Source organism: Quercus lobata, chromosome 8, assembly GCF_001633185.2.
Source record: "Quercus lobata isolate SW786 chromosome 8, ValleyOak3.0 Primary Assembly, whole genome shotgun sequence".
Taxonomy (NCBI): domain Eukaryota; kingdom Viridiplantae; phylum Streptophyta; class Magnoliopsida; order Fagales; family Fagaceae; genus Quercus; species Quercus lobata.
Window position 1 is genome coordinate 51,962,225 of NC_044911.1, and position 25,951 is coordinate 51,988,175.

At 37.1% G+C, this 25,951-nt stretch overlaps 2 protein-coding genes across 7 annotated transcripts; both read left to right on the forward strand.

The window, feature by feature from the left end:
* The first annotated feature begins 4,836 nt into the window (after positions 1 to 4,836).
* On the forward strand, positions 4,837 to 9,462 carry LOC115954659 (peptidyl-prolyl cis-trans isomerase CYP18-1). Its single transcript, XM_031072579.1, has 5 exons — positions 4,837 to 5,115; positions 5,203 to 5,277; positions 6,566 to 6,727; positions 8,491 to 8,649; positions 9,003 to 9,462. The coding sequence occupies exons 1-5, from the start codon at positions 5,113 to 5,115 to the stop codon at positions 9,084 to 9,086; spliced, it is 483 nt and encodes a 160-aa protein (XP_030928439.1). The 5' UTR covers positions 4,837 to 5,112; the 3' UTR covers positions 9,087 to 9,462.
* Positions 9,463 to 10,955: 1,493 nt separating this feature from the next.
* On the forward strand, positions 10,956 to 21,047 carry LOC115955711 (myosin-6). Of its 6 annotated transcripts, none has more exons than XR_004084186.1 (15): positions 10,956 to 11,393; positions 11,486 to 11,667; positions 11,766 to 11,869; positions 12,209 to 12,289; positions 13,453 to 13,556; positions 13,670 to 13,756; positions 14,182 to 14,384; positions 15,328 to 15,529; positions 15,631 to 15,681; positions 15,901 to 15,999; positions 16,123 to 16,182; positions 16,802 to 16,926; positions 18,885 to 20,187; positions 20,398 to 20,588; positions 20,681 to 21,047. XR_004084186.1 is itself a non-coding variant. In XM_031073973.1 (14 exons), the coding sequence occupies exons 1-13, from the start codon at positions 11,127 to 11,129 to the stop codon at positions 20,173 to 20,175; spliced, it is 2,856 nt and encodes a 951-aa protein (XP_030929833.1). In that variant the 5' UTR covers positions 10,956 to 11,126; the 3' UTR covers positions 20,176 to 20,187; positions 20,398 to 21,047. The 6 variants fall into 6 exon arrangements, 3 of the variants coding, with proteins under 3 accessions (XP_030929833.1, XP_030929832.1, XP_030929834.1); XR_004084187.1 differs by having other exon boundaries at positions 20,398 to 20,567; positions 20,681 to 21,046; XR_004084188.1 differs by having other exon boundaries at positions 20,398 to 20,479; positions 20,681 to 21,046.
* The last annotated feature ends 4,904 nt before the right edge of the window (positions 21,048 to 25,951 follow it).

The window sequence follows — 25,951 nt, forward strand, 5'->3', positions numbered from 1 at the left end:
CCTCAAGCTCAGAAGAGTGATATACGGGCAACGAAGGCATAGATTCAAAGAAATATTCCCTTATGACAGAGGGGAGAGGATGTTTCCCACGCTTTTAGTCAAAATCCGAAGCAGGTTCTGGTCATGCCAGATTTTTGGTATGTCCGAAGAAGGAATTTCCACCATCAGCACTGTCTACCTTGCAGCCGGCAAATTTCTGCGGGGGCTTCCCAACTTTCGGCTCCCTGCATCTTCTTTGTAGATGGTGTTAGCCTGAGGTCAGGTTCTTTTGCTGCCTGAGTTTCGGGCACGTGAAAGCGTTGAGGATGAAACGAGGTCTTGAGGCAGTAGCCAACCTCTCCTCTGTGCTACCTGCGTCCTCCCCACTGCGGCGTGAGGCTCAAGTTGGGCTCCTTTGCTGCCGGAGCTATGGGCATGCGAAAGCATGGGGGAAGGGACAAGGCCTCGAAGCAGTAGCCCACGTCTCGTCTGTGCTACCTCCTCGGCCTTCTCTTGCTTCCTTGTAACTTTCCTTTCTATCATGTAGCAAGTTTTATCACAAGTTGATTTCAGCTTTTTGTTGTATGCTGTACTGTTTCTTTGTTCTAATAAGAAAGGAAATTTTGCCTACTTATTTTGAATACTACTCTTTTTGCAACATTATTTTGTGGAAGGGTGTGCTCCCTGTGTCTGTTTCTTCAATGATACTTAGAGCAGGAAGTTTTGAAACATAATCCAATCAATTCTAATGTACCAACACTACCAAACATTACGGCGATAACTCATAGCAAGTTTAACTCAGGAAACTAGCAAAAATAACAATTGAATATTCTGTGATAAGTATGAGAGTACCGTCCGAGGAGTTGACGGAGGGTAAAGAACTCAAATTGTTTCTCAGGTGACGTATTGCCCTACGTCGCATCGATTCCCTTGGTGCTGCAGATCTAAGAGCAGACTTGCGAATCCCCGCAGTTTGGGAACTGACCCAATGGCGAGTGGAGAGCTTTCCTCAGATGAATCCAAATTCTACGTAATGTAGTTTTCCCTTACGAGTAGTTGGTTTTCCCAAAGGTTTGAGTCCGAGGACCGTACAAGACCTTGGTTCCGTCCGAAACTTGTGATGTTTATCTCTTGTACTTGGTTTCCCCATAGGTTTGAGTCCGAGGACCATACAAGACCTTGGTTCTGTCCAAAGCTTTTGATTTTCATCCCTTATACTTGGTTTCCCCATAGGTTTGAGTCCGAGGACCATGCAAGACCTTGGTTCTGTCCAAAACTTACGAGATTTGTATTTTTTTTTTGTGTTTGGTTTCCCCACAGGCTTGAGTCCGTGGACCATGCAAGGCTTGGTTCTGTCCAAATTTTAATTTTCATCTCTTGGTACTGCGTTATCCCCATAGTTTGAGCGAGGACATTGCAGAACCTTGGTTCTTCCAAACTTCGAGACTTATTTTTTTGTGTTTGGTTCCCCACAGGTTGAGTCCGTGGACCATGCAAGGCCTTGGTTCTGTCCAAAACTTTTGATTTTCATCTCTTGTACTTGGTTTCCCCATAGGTTTGAGTCCGAGGACCATGCAAGACCTTGGTCCTGTCCAAAACTTTCGAGACTTATTTTTTTTGTGTTTGGTTTCCCCACAGGCTTGAGTCCGTGGACCATGCAAGGCCTTGATTCTGTCCAAAAATTTTGATTTTCATCTCTTGTACTTGGTTTCCCCATAGGTTTGAGTCCGAGGACCATGCAAGACCTTGGTTCTGTCCAAAACTTACGAGATTTATTATTTTTTTTGTGTTTGGTTTCCCCACAGGCTTGAGTCCGTGGACCATGCAAGGCCTTGGTTCTGTCCAAAACTTTTGATTTTCATCTCTTGTACTTGGTTTCCCCATAGGTTTGAGTCCGAGGACCATGCAAGACCTTGGTTTTGTCCAAAACTTACGAGATTTATTTTTTTGTGTTGGTTTCCCACAGGGCTTTGGTCCGTGGACCATGCCAGGCTTGGTTCTGTCCAGAAATTTTGATTTTCATCTCTTGTACTTGTTTCCCCATAGGTTTGAGTCCGAGGCCATGCAGACCTTGGTTCTGTCCAAAACTTTAGAGATTTATTTTTTTGTGTTGGTTTTGCCCACAGGCTTGAGTCCCGTGACCATGGTCAAGCCGTTGGTTTTGTCCAAAACTTTTGATTTTCATCTCTTGTACTGTTTCCCCATGGTTTGAGTCGAGGACCATGCAAGACTCTGGTTCTGTCCAAACTTTCGAGACTTATTTTTTTTTGTGTTTGGTTTCCCCACAGGCTGAGTCCGTGGACCATAAGGCCTTGGTTTCTGTCCAAAATTTTGATTTTCAATCTCTTGTACTGTTTTCCCATAGGTCTGAGTCGGGACCATGCAAGACCTTGGTTCTGTCCAAAACTTAACGAGATTTATTTTTTTTGTGTTCTGGTGTCGCCACAGGCCTTAGAGTCGTGCGACCCACTGCAAGGCCTTGTTTCTGTCCAAAACTTATGATCTTTCTATGTACTTGGTTTCCCCATAGGCTTGAGTCCGAGGACCATGCAAGGCCTTGGTTCTGTCCAAAACTTATGATCTTTCTATGTACTTGGTTTCCCCATAGGCTTGAGTCCGTGGACCATGCAAGGCCTTGGTTCTGTCCAAAACTTATGATCTGTTTATGTACTTGGTTTCCCCATAGGCTTGAGTCCGAGGACCATGCAAGGCTTTGGTTCTGTCCAAACTTTCGAGCTTATTTTTTTTGTGTTTGGTTCCCCACGGCTTGAAATCTGTTTTTGTGTACGATGGCCGGCCTTGGTTCTGTCCAAAACTTATGATCTGTTTATGTACTTGGTTTCCCCATAGGCTTGAGTCCGAGGACCATGCAAGGCTTTGGTTCTGTCCAAAACATATGATCTTTCTATGTACTTGGTTTCCCCATAGGTTGAGTCCGAGGACCATGCAAGGCCTTGGTTCTGTCCAAAACATATGATCTTTCTATGTACTTGGTTTCCCCATAGGCTTGAGTCCGAGGACCATGCAAGGCCTTGGTTCTGTCCAAAACTTTTTGATTGTTCACTCTCTTGTACTTGGTTTCCCCATAGGTTTAAGTCCGAGGACCATGCAAGACCTTGGTTCTGTCCAAAACTTACGAGATTTATTTTTTTTGTGTTTGGTTTCCCCACAGGCTTGAGTCCGTGGACCATGCAAGGCCTTGGTTCTGTCCAAAACTTTTGATTTTCATCTCTTGTACTTGGTTTCCCCATAGGTTTGAGTCCGAGGACCATGCAAGACCTTGGTTCTGTCCAAAACTTACGAGATTTATTTTTTGTGTTTGGTTTCCCCACAGGCTTGAGTCCGTGGACCATGCAAGGCCTTGGTTCTGTCCAAAACTTTTGGTTTGTTTTTCGGATGTAAGCCCCTAGATCAGGGCGGGGAGAGCCGGCTTGAGGCCAAGAGCCCCTAGGGCTACCCACGCCATGGGCGCTACAAGGAGTAGCCCCTAGCAGAAGTTTATGTCGGAACAACAGCTGCACGTCAAAGGAGACGGAGGAAGCTCCGTGGATTTTTGCTTAGTAGAGAGTTGACTCCACCGCCACCTGCGCCAAGCGCGCATGCTTCCCACAGACGGCGCCAATTGTAGGGACACGATTCCTGCGCGGCCCAGTGACATCTTAGGGTTCACGCGGGAGAGATCCCTCACAATACGATTTGTAGAGAGTGGGCTTGAAAAGCTTGGGCTTGGTCACGGGGGGATGGTCCGATCTGGATTTCAGAAAGATCCCTGTGGAAAATGAACTGGGCCTAAACGTTTAAAGCCCCGCCATACTGCCACCTCTGAGAATGGGATCCTTGGACTTGATCCGAGGGCCCTTGTGGTCCTTTCCTGCTGTCCAACGGAGGACTTTCTCTGTTCTGTGCATGGATCGTTCCGGCGATCTTCCTCATGAAGTCTCCCTTTTTGCCTCCCTCTGCTAGATTCACTTACTTTTCCTTTTATACTAGTGTGCGTTCGATGTCCTTCGTCCACGTGTAGGGTCAGTCTTTACAAATACTGACATTGGTCCCATCAGTCTAATCCCGGAATTGTTGGGGATGACTTGATAAAGTTGTAGAGTACGGTTCTGCCAGGCATTGGGCCTTATCCAGAAGGGTATTTAGGGTAATCGCCCCAAGGTATTTTGGATTTCCTTACGAATTTATCCCTTTATTCTGGGCAGATTATGGGCCTGCCGAGGACTAGACTGTCCTCGGCTGCCTCCCAAAAATTGGTCCGTACTCGGCGTCATGGAGCTTGGGCCACAGTTCTCCTCGGATTGGGCCCTCGGACTTTCTAAGGGCAAATGGGCCTGGTCCACGAATTGCTGGGCCCCACAAAAACCATTACCATCAAATTTAATTAATTACTTACAAATTATTACTTATTAGTGGCATGAGGACACTAACATATTTGGAAAGGGGATTTGAACAAGAACATCAGCATTAATTAGCATATCTTGCTTGGACAAAACTTAGGCACATTATTTTAAGTACTTTTTCTTAAATTTATATTTTAAGATTCAGTCATATAACTACTTAACTAAATAATACACTTTTATTCCATAAGAAAAAATTTACATGACAAAATCTTAAAAGGAGAATCTAAAGTACAACACCAAACTACTGTACTTAAGTCTTATCCATACTGATTAATACTGATTCCGTCAATTTCAACATGTAACTAAAAATCTTTAAAATATAATCCTATCAACATTATGATCCCAACGAATGACGTACACAAGTGAAAATCAAACACATTAATCGTTCAATTCAAAGTTTACAATTAAAACCATGTGGTCCAAAACATCCTAGATCACAAAATTTTATAGATGTAACTAGAACTTTCTTGAATCGTTATGAAATTCAGTAGTAGCGCGGGTCTAATTTTACAAAAGAGGACGATATTTATTAAATTTTGAATTTTCCTATGAACACCTTTTGTTTGCTGAGAATAGAGGACAACCGACATAGCCTAACATTCTAGAAGGTTTCTTATACTATAGCCCAAAATAAATCGTCCAAATTTGTAAAGCTCGAAGTCTCAAACGCTTCAGAAATACGTACTAAAGAAACAAAACAAGCAAGAAAAGAAGCACGATTCGCAATACAATGGTAAGTTTTTCTCTTTGTGTAATTTCATCGAACACCTTCAGTTCATAAATTCAAAAAAAAAAAAATTCTTTCTTTTTGGTTTTGCAGTCGGTAACGCTGCACACAAACCTCGGCGACATAAAGTGCGAGATCTTCTGCGACGAGGTCCCCAAGACTGCCGAGGTCAGTGCCCCACATAAACAAATACTTTTCTCTTCTGGTTTGTTTTCGGGGAAAGTTTTGGTTGAACCTCTGTTTGCAAAAAAGAAAAAGACCCAACATATTATACTTCTGAAAAATTAACTTTAAAATTGTCCCCAGTAAACAATTGAAGCAAATTTAACTGAATCTTATTTAGATTCACACTCAGTCCCAAGCTTTCGGTTAGTTCGGTTATGCTATAATTTCCAGTTTTACCATGTTGTTGAATTGTTGTATATCATGCTGTATTTTCTTATCACCTTTACCTGAAAGGGTATGTTTGGATGGAGTTAGTTATCCATTCTGTTGTTTGGATATATATTTTGGGAGAGCTAGAAAGGATTTGAAGCAATTTGAGGGGATTTGAAGAGGTTTAGTACACTTCAAAGTCCATTTTTCATATCACTAAAATTAGAAGAACTTGGAGGAAAGGGATATGTATTTTTTTTTCAAGTAAGGGTGTAATAGAGAGTACAACTTCAGATATAATAGAATGGTAGAAAAAGAATACTTGTTACTGACCATGATTAATCTGTTGAGAATCCATAGCTGACCCAAAATTTTGGTACTAAGGTTTGATCATTATTGTGTTCTCCCTTTTATCCTTCATATCACTAAACTTAATAAAAATAAAAGGAACATTTTCACTTAACTCTTTCTTGTCAATTATATCATTTCTTCTCATTTTCACCCTTCAACCAAACAAAGGAAAGCTCCTTCCCCTCCTATTATTTATCAAAACAGCAGGATAGAATAACCATTTCCTCTCCTCTCCCACCAAATTCTCGTACATATTGGAAAGGTATTTTTGTGTGCAGCTTTGGCAGTTTGTAGAACAGCAGTTTGAAGTCTTAAGATCATTTTTTCAAATCAATACATGTAGCACTGAAAAAATACAGAGCGAACAGCCTTACAATTATGCTAAACCCAACCAAGAAAGAGATGCTCTGATATGTGGACTGGACATCTGGCTTGTAGAGTGGAGAAACTGTTTGTAGAATGAAGTGTTATATAATTTCATTCTTCCTACCAAAAGAAAAATAGAACTTGGGCACTCTCACTTCCAATTAACATTGAGTGCATTGTTTGTTTATTTACTTTTTTTGGTAATGCATTTGTTTTGATTGTTTACCTTACTGCATTTGGATTGGCAATTTAGAGTTCTGTGTAATGGAATCACCATGATATGTGTTGATGAATTAATGTTTCTAACCTTGTTTTTAGTGGTGATTTGCTTCTTAATAATTCTAGTGATTTTGTTTGAATACAGAATTTTTTGGCACTATGTGCAAGCAGTTATTATGATGGGACCGTATTTCACCGTAATATAAAAGGTTTTATGATTCAAGGTGGAGACCCAACAGGTACAGGCAAGGGGGGTACGAGTATATGGGGCAAGAAGTTCAATGATGAGATAAGAGAGTCTCTCAAGGTAATTTAGTCTAATGCATAAGTAATAGTTAGGCCATTAGAATTTGCCATTTGTCTCTGTAATATCTTTACATATGCTGTAAAGTATGGCCGGCACCTATTCTAGTGATGTGCTATTGCAATAGCCACCATTTGGTTTTATATCTCAACTAGGCTGGGGACTTTCAAGTTATTTGACTCTTAGACTTATTCAATGCAATATTAACTATAACTTTTATGACCGTTGGACTATCCTGCTCACCACATCCCATACCAGCAGCAACTTCCAACAAGTCCAAGGAAAAGCAGTTGCATATATATATATATATATATATCGCAAATTGTACTTCTCCCCTTTAAGTATACGGCAGTTGCAATGTCCCCCTTTATCTTTTCATATGAGCACTTTATCCCTCTGTTAGTTTTCTGTCAAATTAATTGAAATTTTTTATTTTGTTTTGAAAAATTTGTCACTACCCACATGTTGATGACCTTAACACCCTCCAATAACAAACACATTGCATGCACAAACACGTTTCAGCATGCATAATTTGAAGGACCATCATTTTGCCTTGGATGTGTTGTATTAGAGGGTATTGAGGTCACTAATGAGTGGGTTCAAACACATTTTGTTTAAGCGATTAAAATTTTCCATTAGTTTGATGGAAAATAATGACGGAGGGGGTAAAGTATTCATCATGAAAAGATATGGTGGACATTGCAACTGCCCTATACTTAGGAAAGGGGGAGTGCACAAATAGGAATTGAGGTTGGCTTCCATGCTACTCTTTGACATGCATTTGCTCATATATAGGCTTGCAAAATGTCCAGGAGATTCTTGTGGAACAAGGAGTCCATAACTTGGCTAGGGTGAATTTGGTTCTGTATGGGTTGCTCTTAATGGCTATGAATTTACCTTTTGGGTCTGGGCCTTCTGGGGTATTCATCTTTTGTCCTCTTTGTTTCTCTCATCATTTTAGGTCCCAAGCTAAAAACTGCCTATCAAGATTTTAGCTCTCCTAGAATAATCATGACCTAATCCAAAACTTCCAACATTATTAAGCCATCTTTATGGTAGTTTCATTTGGAATACAGCTCCTCTTTGCCTTGTCTAGATGATTTGGAGAGGAATATGTACACTTTTAATGGTGTGAGCACTTGAGCTGCCTATAATCTTTATTCTTGAGATCTTTTTTGTATGAGTTGATATTTGCTTTTCACAGTATCCTCTTAATTCTTTTGTAGATTTTATTGCATGTTCTTATTATATCATTCTTGCTTGCAAAATTTCAAGAAAATCAAAAGTCAATTGCTATGTCATCAAATAAATGTTAAAATTTCAAGTTTTTGTGATCTAAAATTGTGTATAAAAAATAAGTTAATGATTGAATAGTAAATAATATTTGATTTAAACGAAATTTGATATGCATGTTAAGAAAATAAGGAACATAAAATTGAATGGTTAGATTTTCAAAATTCACAAAAATATATATATATATATATATGAGAAGTTTGAAAAGTTTTTCTCCAAACTAGTTTGGAGAAAAACTTTGTTCTGAGAGCAAAGTGGGAGTGAGGTTATGTGTTCGAGAGCCTCTCAGGTGTGTGCATAATTACCAATGAAAAAAAAATCTAATAGTTGTACTCCTTATAGTTCTTTCCATCTCTTGATATCAGCACTCTTGAGTGGGGACATGCTTAATCAGTTAATTGAGTAAGAATGGTTTTGAGATACTTCATTCTGATCTTTGTACCACAAATTTTCCCTTTTCCTCTATTTTCCAGCACAACGCAAGAGGGATACTTTCAATGGCCAATAGTGGCCCCAATACTAATGGAAGCCAGTTCTTCATAAGTTATGCAAAGCAGCCACATTTGAACGGATTGTACACTATATTTGGCAAGGTGATTCACGGTTTTGAAGTCCTTGATCTCATGGAAAAGGTACATTATTGTGCTTCAGTACAAATTATACCTTTTTGTCATTTGGTTGGAAGTAAACTATTCTGAGCTTTTGGCATGTAAGGCTTTGGCAAAAGGCTACTTATGAAATTCCTGAGATTTGATTGGACAAGTAGTTATGAGCTCTAAATTTGTGTTTAAAGGATAGTGACTTCCTTATCTCATATTTTACCTCTCTTTTACCAATTCTTATCTCATGCTTCCCAATCTGATTCTATACCGGTGTAGCTTGTAATTAACTTTAGAGGAAATTTTCTGTTCTTGAATTTCCTAAGGAAGAAAATCGAATGTACTATTACTATTACTACTACTGATTTGAATTTGGTTTTCTGTAGACTCAAACAGGTCCAGGAGATCGACCACTGGCAGAGATTAGACTCAATCGCGTGACAATGCATGCTAATCCACTTGCTGGTTAGTTTTGTGTTATAACAAGTCTAGGATTTGAACTCATGACTGCAGTGTTACACTTATGATCAGTCGCAGCAATGAACATGACCGCAGTGTTACACTTATAAAATACTCCGATTATGTGGGGCAGCATTTGGATAACTTCGGAAGTGTAATATTTGAAGTTGCTATTTTACTTCAATTGCTATTAGTATTTTCATTTGATAGTTTTGTAATTACCTTTTGCTATAGGGTTCGTCAAAGTGCCAATCTTGTTTGTATTTGGGCATAAAGTTTGTGTGCCTGCTTGGACCCAGTCAAGGAACAATTTTACTGCTATTGAGTTTACCTCATCTATTGCACAATCTGATTATCAGATATGCAGGAATAGGCTGGAATATTGCACAATATTTGTGTGAAGTATGATGAGTTTTTTAATCCAACAGAAAAAAGACGTAAAAAAGAATTGCAAACAGTGAAATTAAGAAAACCATCTTTAAATTTAGAGCCTTATTTGAAGTCTAGTTTTCTTATTTAATGACAACGGTTGAGTTAAATAAAACCCACTAATAACATAGTTTAATATAAAGTAAACTATCTTAATAATTAATGAAAGTGCAAATACTTGTTGCATGAGAAGATAGTCACTTGTTGTAATCACTTTTGGTAGGATCCATATTTTATTATATAGTATGTGATATGAAATGATATATGTAAGGACTTGAATCTTGAACTTCTGTCTACTAAGTACAGTGGATGATAGCCCAATGAGCCCAAAACAATATATTTCTAAGAGATTGGGTTTGATAAGAAAATGTATTAGCAAATTAAGTATGAGCTAGAGTTAATAAGACATATGTTAATAAGATTGAAAGCACAAATTGATCGAAAGCACGCTCCTCAATCAAGTTCGAGGATGAGATGTTCTTATATTTAACTCAAGTTTATCTAAATACACTGTGTTCTTCCTTCTTTAGATTACATGCCCATTTTTAATGGTGGTCATTTTCTTATATAGTCCTTCACTCTTTCATCCTAGCCTTCCACCTATTGATTTGGTAGAAAATCCCCTGGATGCTTGTCTCATCATGACCTCCTGAAAGCTTTGTGAATAGCTATGAGTTGAGATGACACTGTTCAGGTGTTATTTCTCCATAAATGCAGCTAGTTTATTGGCTGCAGTGCATTTAATGTGGTGGTGACAACTTTTTTCTCAGATATTTCTTCTTTTATTGTTGACTAAGTTATGCCACTTTCCCTGAAACTTATCCTTTCATAATGGTTACTTCCCTAAGCCCTCCCAAGGTGAGCCGGTTCCTCGAGAACCATAGCTGACCTGATATTTTTTTTCTTCGTCCTCAACCCATTGACCTAGGCTCAACAATCATTTTGACCATCCTCAGGCTTTTGCTTGTCCTTAGGTACAGCCTATAATCCCACATACCTGCTCAGCCTTCCTATCCCCACACTATAGATTATACATTATATTTTATAGATAGTTAGATGTTTTAAGTGAAATGAAAGATACTCTTAAAAAAAAAAAGTGATATGAAAAATGCTTTCTCAAAAAAAAAAAAAAAAAAAAAAAAGAGTGATATGAAAGATGGTAGAACATGAAGAGAAGTTAAATAATAATAAAAAGAAAAAGAAAAGTCATAATCATGTAGAAGAAGAGATAGTTGAAAAAAAAAAAAAAAAACTTTTAGACAAAAAAATTAGAGGCCCACAAACAGAATTGACCACCTGAAGCGGATAAGACCCAATATGCAGTTTGCTAAAACAGTGACATGGCGATACTATAAGCTGTTACTTCCGCTCATTGTACCCAAACAACCGGAGAAAAGCCAAGCAAGCTCAACATAAAAAAAAAAAAAATAAAAAAATAAAAAAAATAAAAGCCCTGCCTACTCCAACCTCTTCCTCCTCCTTTCTCACACTCACAAACATGAAAGTCAAAAACAAAAACAGGTGATTAGTTTAGGGCTGTTGAAATCCCCCGCCAAAATTTCCCTCACTCATTCGCGCGCACACACACACACACACACAGTCACTGTACTTAAAAAGTCAAAATGGGTGCCGTTGTGGACGATAACAAACAAGCCACCCCAATTGGTGCTCCAAAGTCAGGTTCACCCTCAGCCTCCGCCTCTCCTCCAAACCCTAACATCAACAACAACAATAACAAAAACGGCACGTCGTCGTCGTCGTCGTCGAGCTCCAAGGACCACATTCTCTCCGTGGCCTCCAAGATCGCCTCCCAACCCCTCCAGTTCTCTGACCCCGACGTCTGGGCTGTCCTCACCGCTATTTCCACCAATGCCCGTAAACGCCACCAGGTCTCTCTCTCTAACCCTATTCATTCCAATTTCATTCTTAATTTCGTTAATTACTTCAATTCAATAAGTAAAATCTTTTGCAAAAATCACAGAGCATAAACATGCTATTGACTGCGGATGAGCATTGCATCGGTCGTTTAGTAGAAGATACGCGTTTCCAGATTGAGTCCAATGCGGTTAGTGCCAATCATTGCAAGATTTATAGAAGGAAGCTCGCCTTATCCTCCGCCACTGCCGATGATTCTGACTATTCGGTCTTCCTCAAAGATACAAGGTTTATTTTTGCGTTATTTTAATGCTTAATGTGTGTGTGTGTGTGTGTGTGTGTGTGTTTTGAATGACTAATTAAGTGTTTTTGTGTTTTGGTTGCAGCACAAATGGGACATATCTCAATTGGGAGAAGCTGAGAAAGAATAGTGCCGAAGCCAAAGTTGGTCACGGAGACATTATCTCATTTGCTGCTCCTCCTCAGCATGGTAATATTATTATATGTGATTAGTGTAATAGATGTGGTAATTGTATTCTATTTAAACTAAAAGGGTAGTAGGCGGTGTACAAAGTTCTCTCTTCTGCGAGGTTTGGGAGAGGGGGTTTCTTGGTTTATATGCAACCTTACTCAAACCTGCGAGACATACTTGCCGTGGCAACATGATCTAATTTAAATTATCTCTGATTCCTGATTCCGTAGGTTGCTTGGACAAAGTAAATTTCAGGATTTTGTTAGTACTAGAATTTGTATTCTTATGGTTTGCAAGCGATTGTGTTTGACAATCTAGAGAGCTATTGACCATTTTGTCTTTTTGAATTTATTACAGAACTTGCATTTGCATTCGTGTATCGAGAAGTTCTGGCGTCCACACCCGTGACAGATGGTGCAGCTGCAAAAAGAAAAGCAGGTATATTATTGGCGAGCAGGTGCAGAACTAGAATTTTAAGAGTGAGGGGGCCAAAGTAATAACAAAAATAAAATTTAATTAATTTAAGAATACTACATGAGAATTATGTGAAAATTTTGGTGGGGGGGGGGGGATCATCCATACGTTTTTGAAAATCTTAAATAAATTTAAGGGTAATTTTTTAATTATTGAAAAGTTTGGTGGGGCCATGGCCCCCACAACACATTGAGTAGTTCCGCCCCTGTTGATGAGGATGAGCTATGGTATTTTACTGGTCTTTTCTTGAACGTTTGCTCCACAGGTTCAGCGTGCTAATTACAATTGGTTATATTGGGTTATAAACTTGGATGCTGCATATATGCAGTAATTTCTTGATTGTTGTGAACATTAGAAAATATTGAAAGATAACCTAGTTTTCATGATCATGGAACTACACAGCCCATCTAGTGCTATAAGTCTACATCAGGCATTTGCCCAGGTCATGATATGAGTTCCACAGACATTTTAATGCATTTGAAATTCATTCCTAGATCAAATGGAATTTGTTAGACCATATAGATAGATTAGATGCTGATGGCAAAGATAGACTTCTGCATAATGAGACATTTGAAGAACGGTTTCAAAAGCATGGCATTGGAAAGGCCAAGTTGGAGATTAGGGCCTCAATGCTTATCCACCAAAGAGAAGAGAGAAGGAACTAGGCAAATGCATAAGTGACATGAATCCAAATACGATTCCTTGATAAGTGAGAATGATAAATTTTAGAGGTGGCGAGTGGCTTTTATTAATAAATAATAAGTATTGGATTGTTGTTGCATTCCTGTTGTAGATACTCCCTTAATACTTTTTTTATTTTATTTTATTTTAAAAAAAGTTGTAGATGCTTCATTAACATTACTGTATCAAGACGACTAAGTTCCAGTTCCAGTATCAGTATCAGTAGGTTGTATGGTCAGAAATGGCCATGGCTTAGGTGGAAAATTTGTAAGTTTGGTGCTATTGTATGCTCATTTTCCCATTAGATCAAGCAAGTCTTCTGTATGCTGTTGCCTGTTTGTGTTTACTTTGAGTTGATGGCTTGAAATTTGGACATTTTAGAGAATTTGATATATTGAATGATACTTACAGGATTTGTTCATTTATTTCTTTTTGTTTCTGTGCAGAGGATTTTGTTTCTGAAAACAAGAGATTTAAAGGTATTGGCATTGGTGCTCCTGAGGGTCCAATCTCTCTTGATGATTTTCGAAGCCTCCAGCGTTCAAACAAGGTATCTTTATTTGGGTTGCTATTGTGATTGACTATGGAAATAACTTCAGTTATGGAGTTAGATAAAAAGTCTTTGTTACATAATTTATTCACATCAAATATTCCATTGAGCAGGAACTGAGGAAGCAGTTGGAAAATCAGGGCCTTACAATTGATACATTGCGCAATGAGAATCGTGCTTCTGTTCAGCATCATGAAAATGTAAGTGGTGCTGGTGGATTGAGACTCTCTCTCTTATGTGTGTGCTAGGATGTGTTCAGTTGTCACAAGTGAGTGAGTGCATAGGCTTGTGCTCATGCTAATTTCTTCCAGTAAAAAACTTGTGTTTTTTTCTTACGGCATGAATCATAGGAGATGATTGTTTATCAAATAATCCTTAGTTTAGGCCAAGAGCCTTGAGCTCAATTGACACCTCTTGACATTTCCAATGGAGATGTTCGGGATTCAAATTCCTCCTCCCCTAACTATGGAATTAACCCTCCCCCCCACCCCCCTCCCAAAAAAAAAAAAAAAAAAAAGTAATTGAAATTAATTAGTGGAAATGTCTGCCAACCTTGACCTCTTTTTTTCCCATGTCTAACTTCACTCTAAAAATACTCAGCACATAATGTCATTTGATTATGAAGGAAATGAAAGAACTCAAGGATTCTGTTACAAAATCATACGTGGATCAACTCAATGGATTGAATCAATTGTTGGAGGTCAAACAGATAGAGCTGGATTCAGTCAATAAAATATCTTCTGAACAAAAACATTCTATAGAAGACCTTAACCGAAGGCTTAGTGCTTCTATACAGTCATATACAGAAGCAAATGCAATAATGGAGAGGTAAGACACATTTTTTGGTCACTTTTTTGCTATTATAAGCTCTTCCTTTAAATATTGAGTTCCTTTAAATTAGATATGATGTTTCCATGGCAACATTATAAAGCTACTTTCCCTAGCTAAAGTAATCTAACCAAATAGAAGTGAAGTCCAAAGGTACCAAGCTAACTAACTCACTCCACTCTTTTAGCCTTCCCAGGCCTAAAAGACAGGTCTTAAGGTTTTTAAAGTCCCCTCAATTCTCTCTCTCTCTTCCCCCCACCCCCCAAAAAAAAAATGTATCAATTGCCAATAAGTTCTTGGTCAAACGGTGATTCCTCCTGTTGTAAGGCTAAGGTAGAAGGTGGGGTTGAGTATTAACTTACAAACTTAACAATCAAACAATAAAATATGTATATTTTATTGTTTGATTTCTCACTATAAAAAAAGGCACCTAATTTATGAAGTTACTTGAGCTTGTTTCGACACTTTGAAGAATGGTGTTTTCACCATAGTTTTCATAACCAGACTGGCCCGGCTGGTTCAACCACAAACTAGAGGTCGGGCCCGTTTTTTAAACCGGTTCAGATGAATATGTTTTTTTGGAGTTTTTTTTTTTTTTTTTTTTTAAGTTGCAGCTGTGGGGACTCAAACCCAGCACTCATGCTCTAAATGTTTTCTGACATGCTAACCATTAAGGCAAATTAGCTAGTTGTGTCTTTCTTTCACAAACTATTATATTTATTTTATGTAATTGAATTTTTTTTTTTTTTTTTTAAATTTGTCATGGTTTGACCTTAGTTGAACCTTAGTCCAACCTCAAAAACCTTGAACCTCTCCCTTTTTCAGTTCTTTGAATGGTCCAAGCTTCAAAACCATGGTTTTGATCATTCTCTTTGGTTAAAACTAAAATGGTCAGAAAATTCTAAGGAAAAAACATCTGAATAGCCTGATTACTTGCTTGTAGTCAAAAGGCATCTGTAGCTGAGCTCAAGACACAATTAATTGAAGAGCGTGACCAGAGAAGAGGAGAACGAGAAAAGGCTGCAGCAGACTTAAAAGCAGCAGTGCAGAGAGCACAGTCAGAGGCGCAAGAGGAATTAAAACGATTGTCTGATGCAGGCCTAAGACGAGAAAGAGAGCAGCAAGAAGTAATTAATAAACTTCAGGTCTGAATGCTTTTTAGTAGTAATTAAGAAGCTGGATGTTACATATGTATATTTTGTTTTAAAAGAATAGCAGAATTATATATCCACATTTGTGTTCTCAGGAATCAGAGAGAGAAAGGTGTTTGCTAGTGGAAACGTTGAGGTCCAAACTGGTATAGTTGTAGTTTTTTTGTTTTTTTAGTTAATGCACTTTTTTTTATTGGTAATTACAACACATCGTTGGGTCTTGTATCCATGAACTCACACTTGAACTTGCTTTTACAAGGGAAGGAGATGCCAACTGAGTTAGAGCTTATTGTCATTAATGCACATTTCATGTAGTTTATTTCAACCTTTAGAGGTTTATTTCTTTGTTGCCTTGACTGCTGCAGGAAGACACTAGGCAAAAGTTGGTTATCTCTGACAATAACGTTCGCCAGTTGGAAACCAAAGTTTGTGAAGAGCAGCTAGCCTCTGCAAATGGAAGAAAAGTAATAATTTTTGTTAAAATTAAATACTATATTTAGTGGGTGCCTTACCTTTTTTTGGGTTATTTTCACCTAAAAAAGATGTTGAAGCTAATGCTCTTTGTGCTTGTTTGGATGTTGAAGCAGAGAGTGGAAACACTTGAACATGAAATCAAAAGATTGAGGAAAGAGCTAGAGATTGAAAAGGTAGAAACAGAAGCTTGTTCATTAAAATATTCTATTGGTTCAATATGAATCCTTGTTACCCACATTGTCATATATACAGCTCTTTGACCCTCGGTGTTAGGGTGTATCTTTGATTTTTTCACTGTCCCATCCTAAATCCTTGCACATGAGATATCCATGTTTTTTAATTATGTCATCGACTAAGATGACGTGTTAATATTGATGACATGAATTTTGCTGACTGTGGATTACATATAAGGGGAAGTCATACAGATGCCAGGTTTAATGCCTTTTGTGGCTTATTGCGTGTGATGGTATAGGGTGAGAGTTGATTTCTCAAACCCCTACGTTTTCAAAAAAAAGGAGAGTTAACTTCTCAAATATGAAGTGCTTCAATCTTTCTATGAAAAATAATATGGCATGTGTGTGTATAGATGCTGGATTTTTAGGGCTCTTGCAGTTTACTTTCTTTCTTTCTAATCCACTCCAGTGAGATGTTTGAATATTAGATTTGAAGGATTTAGCATTGTGTTGAATTCTTCAAATATGATTTTGGTTGCAAGCTGAGCATAAGTTTCTTTTTAGGCATCTTAGTGAAACTAATCTAATTTTAAGCTGAGTCTTTTCTTGCTGTTGGTAGCAGTCAGCTCGAGAAGAAGCATGGGCTAAGGTTTCTGCCCTTGAACTAGAGATAAATGCCACACTGCGGGATCTTGATTTTGAGAGACAAAGGTTAAAAGGTGCCAGAGAACGGATAATGCTTCGGTAAGAGATCTGAAGCTGTAGATACTTTGTGATTATCAGCTATTGGAAAGCATTTTGTTCTATATGCATGACTCAAGTTTTATTAAATCTTGCTGATAATATGAAATTTTCCCCATAAGTTATTTGGTATTTCTCAAGCTTGTACTTCTAATTTCCATAAACTAATTTGTTAAATATCTTATTTCATTATTGCTTTCATTCCTTCATTTTTCCTTCCCCTGGTTGAATTGGCCAGCGTGGTGAAAGGAATAGTCTTGAATCTTACCTTCCTACAATACCATTGCCTAATGATGAAGGGCCATTGCAAGGATTTTATGAACTGATTCTGACAGACATTGTTGGTGTCGTGAACTTGCTCTAAATCAAAACAAGTGCCAATATTTCTTAGCACCTTTAAATTATAACATTTGTGGCAGTTCCTTTGTGTAATAGAGAAACCAAAAGACGTCTGATTTGGGGTATACAGTTTAAATTTCAATCTGATTTGTTTTTGGATCAGTGGAAAATCGGAAGCATCTCAAGATGAAATATTGATTTGCAAAGGCCTTGGAGAATTTTAAAATTTATTACAAGTTCTAACCAAAACTGTAGCCTGTAATATATCCATATGAACTTGTTCTTTACTGCTCTGGCATTCATCTTGTGTTTGGCTCACCCTTTGACAATATTTGCTTGTCTCTGAAGCCTATTTTGGTATAGCTTGAGATATATATTGGTAGATAGGCACTGGATTTTGTTAATTCCTTTGTCAAAAGATATGCAAAATGTTGCTTTTTAATTCAAAGTAACATTGTGAGAGACATGGAGGAAGCTGGTAACTGTAAATGTATTGATCCAGCTGGTATATGAGGAGGTTTATTTATTTATTTTTAAATGATTTTGTGTTAGAATTTAACACTCCTATTTATATCATTTCTGGATGTGAGTCTCAGCAAGTTCCTGGCTCAGAACTTGCTTCTAGTCTACCTAAATATCTGGTCGTGTGCTTTCTGTGCATGCTGGATATCAAATGATATCCTTGGGTTATGTATCTGTGACTTAAGTTAGAAATAGAATATTAATAAAAGGGAAAACATCTCTTCAGCTTTATTTATGGGCTTTGTAATTCTTTAGGCTACTTCATGCTTATTTTCACTAAGTAGTCTCTATCCAAAAAAAAAAAAAAATTATGGACTTCGTACCATATGATATCCAAGGACCTCAACGGCTGACATTTTCATCTTTAATGAGAGAGAGAGAGAGAGAGAGAGAGAGAGGGGGGGGGGGGGGGAGGTATATTTAAGTTTAGAAAGATAATATCAATGATGTCTGCATGGACTTCTTAAACTCTAGTATGATCCTTGTTGCTATTCATTGCAAACAACATCATCGGTTTTATTTTAAGCTTGAGTTGTGTGCTGGTCCTTGACTTAAAAATGTATGTGAATTATATAATCCTGTGCTGGTCAGTAGCTCACTTTAAAATTGTCATTCTGCTTCATTGTCTTCTTTGCCAGTTGTTCTTTCTTTTCTTTTTCCAATGTGAAGCTAATGTTTGGTAAGAATGAAATTACTTGTTTACTGTCTTTTTTGGGCTTACATTGAATTTCCCATAGTAATAATTGTCTCTGTGCATGCTGTGTGTTTTTGGGATCTACGCCTTCCTAATGTTCTGCCGAGTCTGTTATTTTCTGATTCCAATTTTAGATCATTTTGTACTTATGTCACAGATTAAGCATGTATATTGCTACTGCCAGCTTTTCATTTGATATAAATACATGGATAATGATAGATAAATAGAGAGAGAGTTTCTTAATCTACAATTGCATAATTTTAACATTTTGGAGCTAGGTAGCCTTTATACATATTCATCTAGGGTTGGTTTTTTTTTTTCCCAAATTTTGTCTTTCAATATGCTTGAATTTGCAGTAGCCTAAATAGTGGTGATTTGATTGGTTTTGGACATATGGTCCATGCAGGGAAACACAACTTCGAGCATTTTATTCCACTACTGAGGAAATTTCAGCACTGTTTGCTAAGCAGCAGGAACAACTGAAGGCAATGCAGAGGACTTTGGAAGATGAGGAGAATTATGAGAACACGTCAATTGACATTGATCTCAATGTACAGTACGGGTTCATAAATGAAACCTTAGGCAGACAGAAAGATGCAACGGGTTACTGTGGTAACAGCACTGCTAAAGCTGGCCCAGCTACTTCAGCACAGGGTATTGACAGAAATCAAGTTGAAATTTCTAGTGATGAAGCCAGCGTTACTGAGAAGCATGACTGTGATTTCAGAAGCCAAGAAGAATGTCAAAATACCCAAGAGGCAGAGTTTACTAGTGCAGACCATGGCATCAAGGCTGCCTTTGGTTCTGAAATTGATGGAGTTGGCACAGCACCTGTTTTGGAGGGAGATGCCATAGGCACTGAGCAAGTTCTTGAAACTGAAAGCCCAGGATTTGATGGTGAACGAAATATTGATTTGAATAAGTCCAGTACTTTAGCTGAGGATACAATGCAGATTGATGATGAAAGCCATGTGCAAGAAACTGATGAGCATGGTCAAACACTTTGTCCAGAAGCTAGGCATGACTCTCAATCAAATAATCCCCTTGAAAATTTAAAGTCAATGGAAGATACAGAAGCTGGAGGCACAATTAGAACAACAGACCTTTTAGCTTCTGAAGTTGCAGGTAGCTGGGCTTGTAGCACAGCTCCTTCTGTCCATGGAGAGAATGAATCTCCAAGAAGTAGAGACAATGATGAAGAAGGTGATGTAGCTCTACGTGATTCCAACATGCAGGTGGCTGAGAGTCAAAGTACCCCCTCTCCTGTGGCTATGGCCACCAGAAGGACTGAATATTCAAGAAGCAGAGACAATGATGAGGAAGGTGCTATGGCTCTACATGATTCCAATGTTCCGGTGGCTGAGAGTCAAATTGCCCCCTCTTCTGAGGCCATTGCCAAAAGACGGAATCATGAACGTCAAGCACTTGGTGAAATGATTGGAATTGTTGCTCCTGACTTAAAGGAGCAGTTCGATGGAGCTATAGATGATGATTGTGATCAAGGGAGAGAAAAGCGGGGTTCTACTTCCGACTCAGATACTGAGAGTTGCACTGACAATGACGATGATAATGGAGTTGATGATAAAGGTGGATCAGTGTCAGATACTGAGGGTAGTGATCAAGCTGATATTGATCACAAACCGGATGATGCAATGGATGAGGATGATGAAGCTACCCAAGACAATTCTCTTGGATAGCTTTGTTGAGAGGTGCACATGTTTTCTTCATTTTTCTTTTCTGATGTAAATATCAATGATCTAAGTTATAACCCTCTTACTTATCTTTCCCCTTTCTGTTAGAAATTTGCTTTTATGTATTTAAGTCCCTAATTATAATGTACATGCTGTATATGGCTTTTCCTGCCTTATCTTTGAATGACATTCTGTTAGCAACTTTTGATTCTGTGCAATGCAAAGCAGCAAATGAAGATGTGTGTGATTGTGATGGAAAAGGATCTTCTTCTTATCAAGTTTAATGCAAATGGAGACGGTTCATTTCAAGGTGAAGATTTACCTTCTCATAAATCTGATAACCAACCAAATGGAAGAATAGAAAGCATAGGGTCATATGGACAATGAAAGAACTTCTGGTAACTAAAAATTGCAGGAACGTAAGAATGCTTCATTAATTTCTCCCATTTCACATTTTATTTTTTTTTAACTTGTCTCCGTTTTATGATGTTGAATGATTTTCTTTGCTCAGTCAAAAGGGAGTTACAGTTGGGAATTAGTCCTTGTCCCCTACTACAATTTGCGTTGATGATTCAATGCAAGTATCTGTAACCACTGGTAAGGGCAAAGTAACTCTCAAGGAACAGGAGATTTCAAGGGACGAGGTGAAAGGCAAAGTAACTCTCAAGGAACATAAGAGATAAGAGAGAAGGGGTTGAAGCCTCTTTTAATGATGATGCATAATCTATAGTTTTTGTCTCCATTATTTGCAGTCCCTTCTAAATTTTTGAATCCTCTCATGGTATCTATTTGTCCATAAGATTTTCCCTTTTTATTCTGAAGAAGTTAACAAATATGGAGACATGTAATACAATTCCATTTTTCCCCTTTCAACGATGAAAGTCAAATCTTGAATGGCTTTTTTTTTTTTCCTTAAAATTAGAAAAATTGCATTTAAACTTTACATTTTAAGGGTGTAATAAATCTTGTAGTTCTGAAAGTGACAACTTAAATTTTAGGCTTTGTTTGAGAGTTCATAAGGGAATGGAATTAAATGATCATAAAAGAATGGAATAAAATGGAATGTATCTAAGTAAAATGAATGAATTGAATGAAATTAAGTAACCTTATTTGGATGTTTTAAAACAAAGGAATGGAAATAAATAGAAGTATCTTTGTTTGGAAGTAACATAGAGGGAAATGAATGGAATTATTTTATAACAATATTACTATTAGACCCATATTTTAATATAAATAGCTAAATATATATGAGTATTTTGGGAGTTTTAGTAAAAAAATTATTAAATCGAATTCTATTCCCTCCAATTTCTTCCCATTTTGAGAGAAATAAAAATTTGAAATTTTGAGGGAATAAAGAAAAATGAGTATTTCTCTTATCCATTCTATTTCTTCCCACTTAAACTCTCAAACAAAAGAATGAATTTTTCATTCTCTAAATTAAAACTCCTAAACAGGAGAATGGAAAAATATTTTAAAAATATTTTTTTAATTGATTTTCTTTCTATTCATTTCCCTCCTCCCAAACGAGGATTAAGGTTTATTTTTCAAAACAAAAAAAAAAAAAAAAAAAAAAAAAAAAAAGTTCCAAATTGAAGCAGAAAAGCCAAAAGCTGAATCAAAGGTCCATAAAAGGCAAAGGTCAAAGGCCCATAAAAGGCAAAGGCTCATTCAAAGAGCCCAATTAAAGCCAAATGCCCAAATCAAACGTCCAAATAACTAAACTTATAATCTGAATAGCCACACACACACACACACACACACACACACACACACACACACACAAAATAATAATAAATAAATAAATCCCAATATAAAAGTGTTTGTGTCTAATCTCATCTTGCCACATTCACACGGACCTTAAAATGGATAGCAATAATACCTAATTGGTTGTTTTCCCATCTTGGACATGCTTACTTGAGAGGATCCGATCCATTCGAGCTATCAACTAGGTATGAGAAGAAAGCAAAAAGCGTCTTAATTTTTGCGCAGCCCATATCAAGCAACACAAGTCTTCTCTAATGATGAATACTTCTCGTATCAAGCAACACAAGTCTTCTCTAATGATGAATACTTCTCTCAGAAGTAGTTGTTTAGCTGTTTAAAATTAATAAAAATTTTAAAACTAAAATTTCAATATTTTATAGAATTATTATATTCAAAAATATATATATTTTTTTATATTGAAAGTCGTATCACATTTAATATAAAATTAATAAAACTTTCAATTATTACAATGTGGGGGTAAATACTTGTACCAAATAGACACCAATTTTTGCACGCTGATGTGAATGCTCTTAGGGGCTATTAAATTATCAATGCTCTTAAAAAAAAGCATAGCCATTGTTGGGTTCATCAATGAGATGAAGAACGAAAGTGAGAAGTGTGGGAGAATGGATTTGGAAATAGGCAAAGACAATAAAATTAGCAAAGAGATTAGCAGCCTATTTGGTAGCAAATTTCAAGTATTATCATTCAAAATGATATGAAAACTGTGGTTTAATGAGTATTGTGAAAACATGTGTTTAAAGTATTCATAATGTAAAAAATGTATTTGATATCATGTTTCAAATAACATATTTTAAAATGTGAAAATACATAGATGTTGCAACTTGGTAGCAGGTGCTTAGATTTATTTCCTTAAATAAAACAAGAAAATTACAGTACTTTAATTTCAAGGAACAATCTAAGAAATTGTACTGAGATTTGCACTTAGTTCTCTATGTGGGAAAATTGGGCAGTCTCACTGAGCCACAAGGCTATTAGCTTGAGACATGTAATTGATGTTTATGCATAGTTGCTGGTGATTTGTAGGTATGTTTATTATGATACACCAGATGTTTTGATCCTTAGCGATGGATTGTAGTATGCAGTGCATGTTACTGTTGTGATGTCCATGAAGATGTCCCTAAAGACTCAGAAAGATGCTTTTGTGACTTCCCTATCAAACTTTACCTCCTATAATTGTGATGTTAAAATATTGTATTTTTAATTTCCTCCAATACTCCATTTCTAATTGTGTCGTTCCAAAAAATTTACAAAATATTTTTTTTTTAAATGATAGAAATCTAAATTTTGTCAATTTTTTGTCCCAAAAAAAAACTATATATATAAATAAATGTTTGCTTGTAGATTTTTTTTTTTTTTTTAAATGCTAATATATGCCAAGAGTCTTGTATCTCAACTATTAAAAAAAAAAAAAACTAGTATATATTGGTAGGGATAAGGGCCCAAAAATTATATATTGGGCCTTGGGCCTTGGCCAAGAACGTTGGTTGTTTCGAGGACGAATAAACAGTAATGAGGGTGTTAAGCTTAAAGTCCTATGAGTATGTGGCAAATGGCAGGATTGGGGGAGGTTGTCCGAGGAGGAGTAACTCCTCGGATCAGCGAAGCACAAACCAAATGTATATCCTATCGTTCAAAGTAACCTTCTAGGAAGTTCCACTGATAGGGACGTACATTATGAACGTACAAGAGGGATGGGAACCTGGAAATATCTAAAGAAATGTTGCTGCCATCGCATTAAATGCTCTGCAACTAACTTTCTGATTGCATTAATGTGGAGAAGACCCCTGAAGAGTGCTGCCTTGGCTACCCCAACTCATAGAGGGCCTGATGTGGTGTTCGATGGGACAAGCACTCAAGTAGTGGCTTAGATGATCAACAAGTAGAGGACCAAGATCGTTCAAAGGGAACTATATAACATGAGAGACCCTCCATAGAGAGGGGATCGAAAATTTGTAGGAGAAAGCACTATAGTAACTTGAACCATATTTTTAACTATTTCCAATCAATATATACTAGAACATAACTCCTCGAATTATGCCGAGGACCAATTTACTTTGAGAAATCCAGTCCATTTCTGTTTAATTAACCTTTAAACTTCATTCTAACTGTTGTCCTATTCATTAGAACCTAGTTTTCCAACCTGTGCGCGCCGGAAGTGAGACTGTTGGGCCTGACCTCACTTGGGCTCACAACTTACTTGTAATGTGGGATGAGGATTTCCTACTTTGAGTCGTTCTTGGCACAGAGACTCAACGTAGTTGTTCCTCTCTCTCTCTCTCTCTCTCTCTGAATCACTCTCTTTTTCTATACTCTCTATTTTCTTTAAAACCTTTCAACAACCATTTCCCTTTCCATCTTCTTATATTTACAGCTCTAGTTTAGTGGAGAGACCATGATTACTACCATAGTTAGTGCAATTGGGGGTCCAATATCATCAGTTGTAAGTGGATGGTTAGGTGGGAGTGGAATGTGGTAAATGTGGCCTTGGAACTTGGTTCCAACTCAAGTAGGAATGCTCGACAGTGATGTTTCCTGGGAGCTACCGGGCATGCTATAATGTGTTTGGACGTTAGTCTTTCTTTATTTTTCGGGAATAGTTTGCCGAGCAAGGGTCAAGTGATGAAACCTGGGCCTACAGTTTGTGTGGGTTGGGTAGAAAGAGATTGGGGATGTGGGCCACGCTGCTAGATCTGAATCCAAGGCCCAAATGGATGTGGGTACCACGGTGTCGTATACAACCCATTCTCTACAAATTCATTGTATTGGACTTATTGGGCTTGGATCCAATCATACCTTAGGCTTAAGATCCAAACCCATCCCTACAATATTCTTTAAGTAAGAGCTTAAAAGCATTAATATGTAAGAATCATATTTCCAAGAATCATATTTCCATATCCATGGCCAGCTAGATATTAATCATTCATGTGTAACATGCTATAATAATATTTCATACATAATATATGTCATACTGATATTACAGATGATAGTTATAGTTAGCGAAATGATGATTGAGCATAATTTGAATGACATTAACTTACCTTTTTTGCCCCAATCATTCCTTAAAACTTAATACAGCTTTTAAGTGAAATTTGTAGTGTGCCATTGTATTAGAATCTTATTTCTCTAAAAAATTTAAATAAATAAATAACTTTATTTTCTCTCTTTTGTGTGTGTGTGTGTTTGTTTCTTCAAAAAATACCAGCATAATTCTCTGGCAATTTGGATCATTTGAGATAAGGTGGAATCATACAATCGTATGATCTATTATAACTATGGTACACTGACTATGAAATATAAAGATGAGAATTAGAAAGAAATAACAAATAAAAGCAAGTTGACATCAGTTATAATCCACCTATCACAAGTTCTATTCGACTAAAACACTCCAACATTATACAAGTTCTTATTAATTAACTTGCATTAATTAACTTTATGTTTGGTCTTCTCTACATATTCTTTGACTTGATATTTTATTTGTTGTTCTCTACTCATGTTACATTTTCTGTTATTGATTTGATGAGTTGAATACTATAATAGAAATTCAACAATATCAGTATCAGATAAGTCTTCTCAGCATGTCACTTTATACTTGAAGTCTTAGTGTAATTAATGTGCTCTGTTGATTTCTTGTGCTTCCCCCCTATAAGTGTCCAGTATTTTTGACATGTTTCCATTGATCTCTTCTGTTTCTTTTTTCTTTTTCTTTTTCTTTTTCTAGTGGAGGATGTGTTTCTAAATCTCAAATCCACTTTCCTATCTTTCTTCAAGCTCATTGATGGCCACAACACCCAAACATGCACCAACCACAATTGAAGGCTCAAAAAGGACCAAATTGTTATGTTTTTTATTCCAATTAAATTTTTTAGGATATTATTACTAGGAGAATTTCAATAGAATAGTGGAAAGAAATTCCTACTGTAACACTGAATGGAATCAAAAGTCAAATGCCTGCTGATAAGAGCAAGTTTTATCTCTAAAGTTACATACAACATTG

What these genes read in the sequence shown, in the direction of transcription:
- LOC115955711 (XM_031073973.1), top strand. Translation starts at nt 11,127, where the DNA reads ATGGGTGCCGTTGTGGACGATAACAAACAAGCCACCCCAATTGGTGCT. An exon ending in CTGTTCAGCATCATGAAAAT is followed by an intron (nt 13,757 to 14,181) that starts GTAAGTGGTGCT and finishes TTGATTATGAAG; the next exon opens with GAAATGAAAGAACTCAAGGA. An exon ending in AAGAGCTAGAGATTGAAAAG is followed by an intron (nt 16,183 to 16,801) that starts GTAGAAACAGAA and finishes TGCTGTTGGTAG; the next exon opens with CAGTCAGCTCGAGAAGAAGC.
- LOC115954659 (XM_031072579.1), top strand. An exon ending in AGGTCCCCAAGACTGCCGAG is followed by an intron (nt 5,278 to 6,565) that starts GTCAGTGCCCCA and finishes GTTTGAATACAG; the next exon opens with AATTTTTTGGCACTATGTGC. An exon ending in TCCTTGATCTCATGGAAAAG is followed by an intron (nt 8,650 to 9,002) that starts GTACATTATTGT and finishes GGTTTTCTGTAG; the next exon opens with ACTCAAACAGGTCCAGGAGA.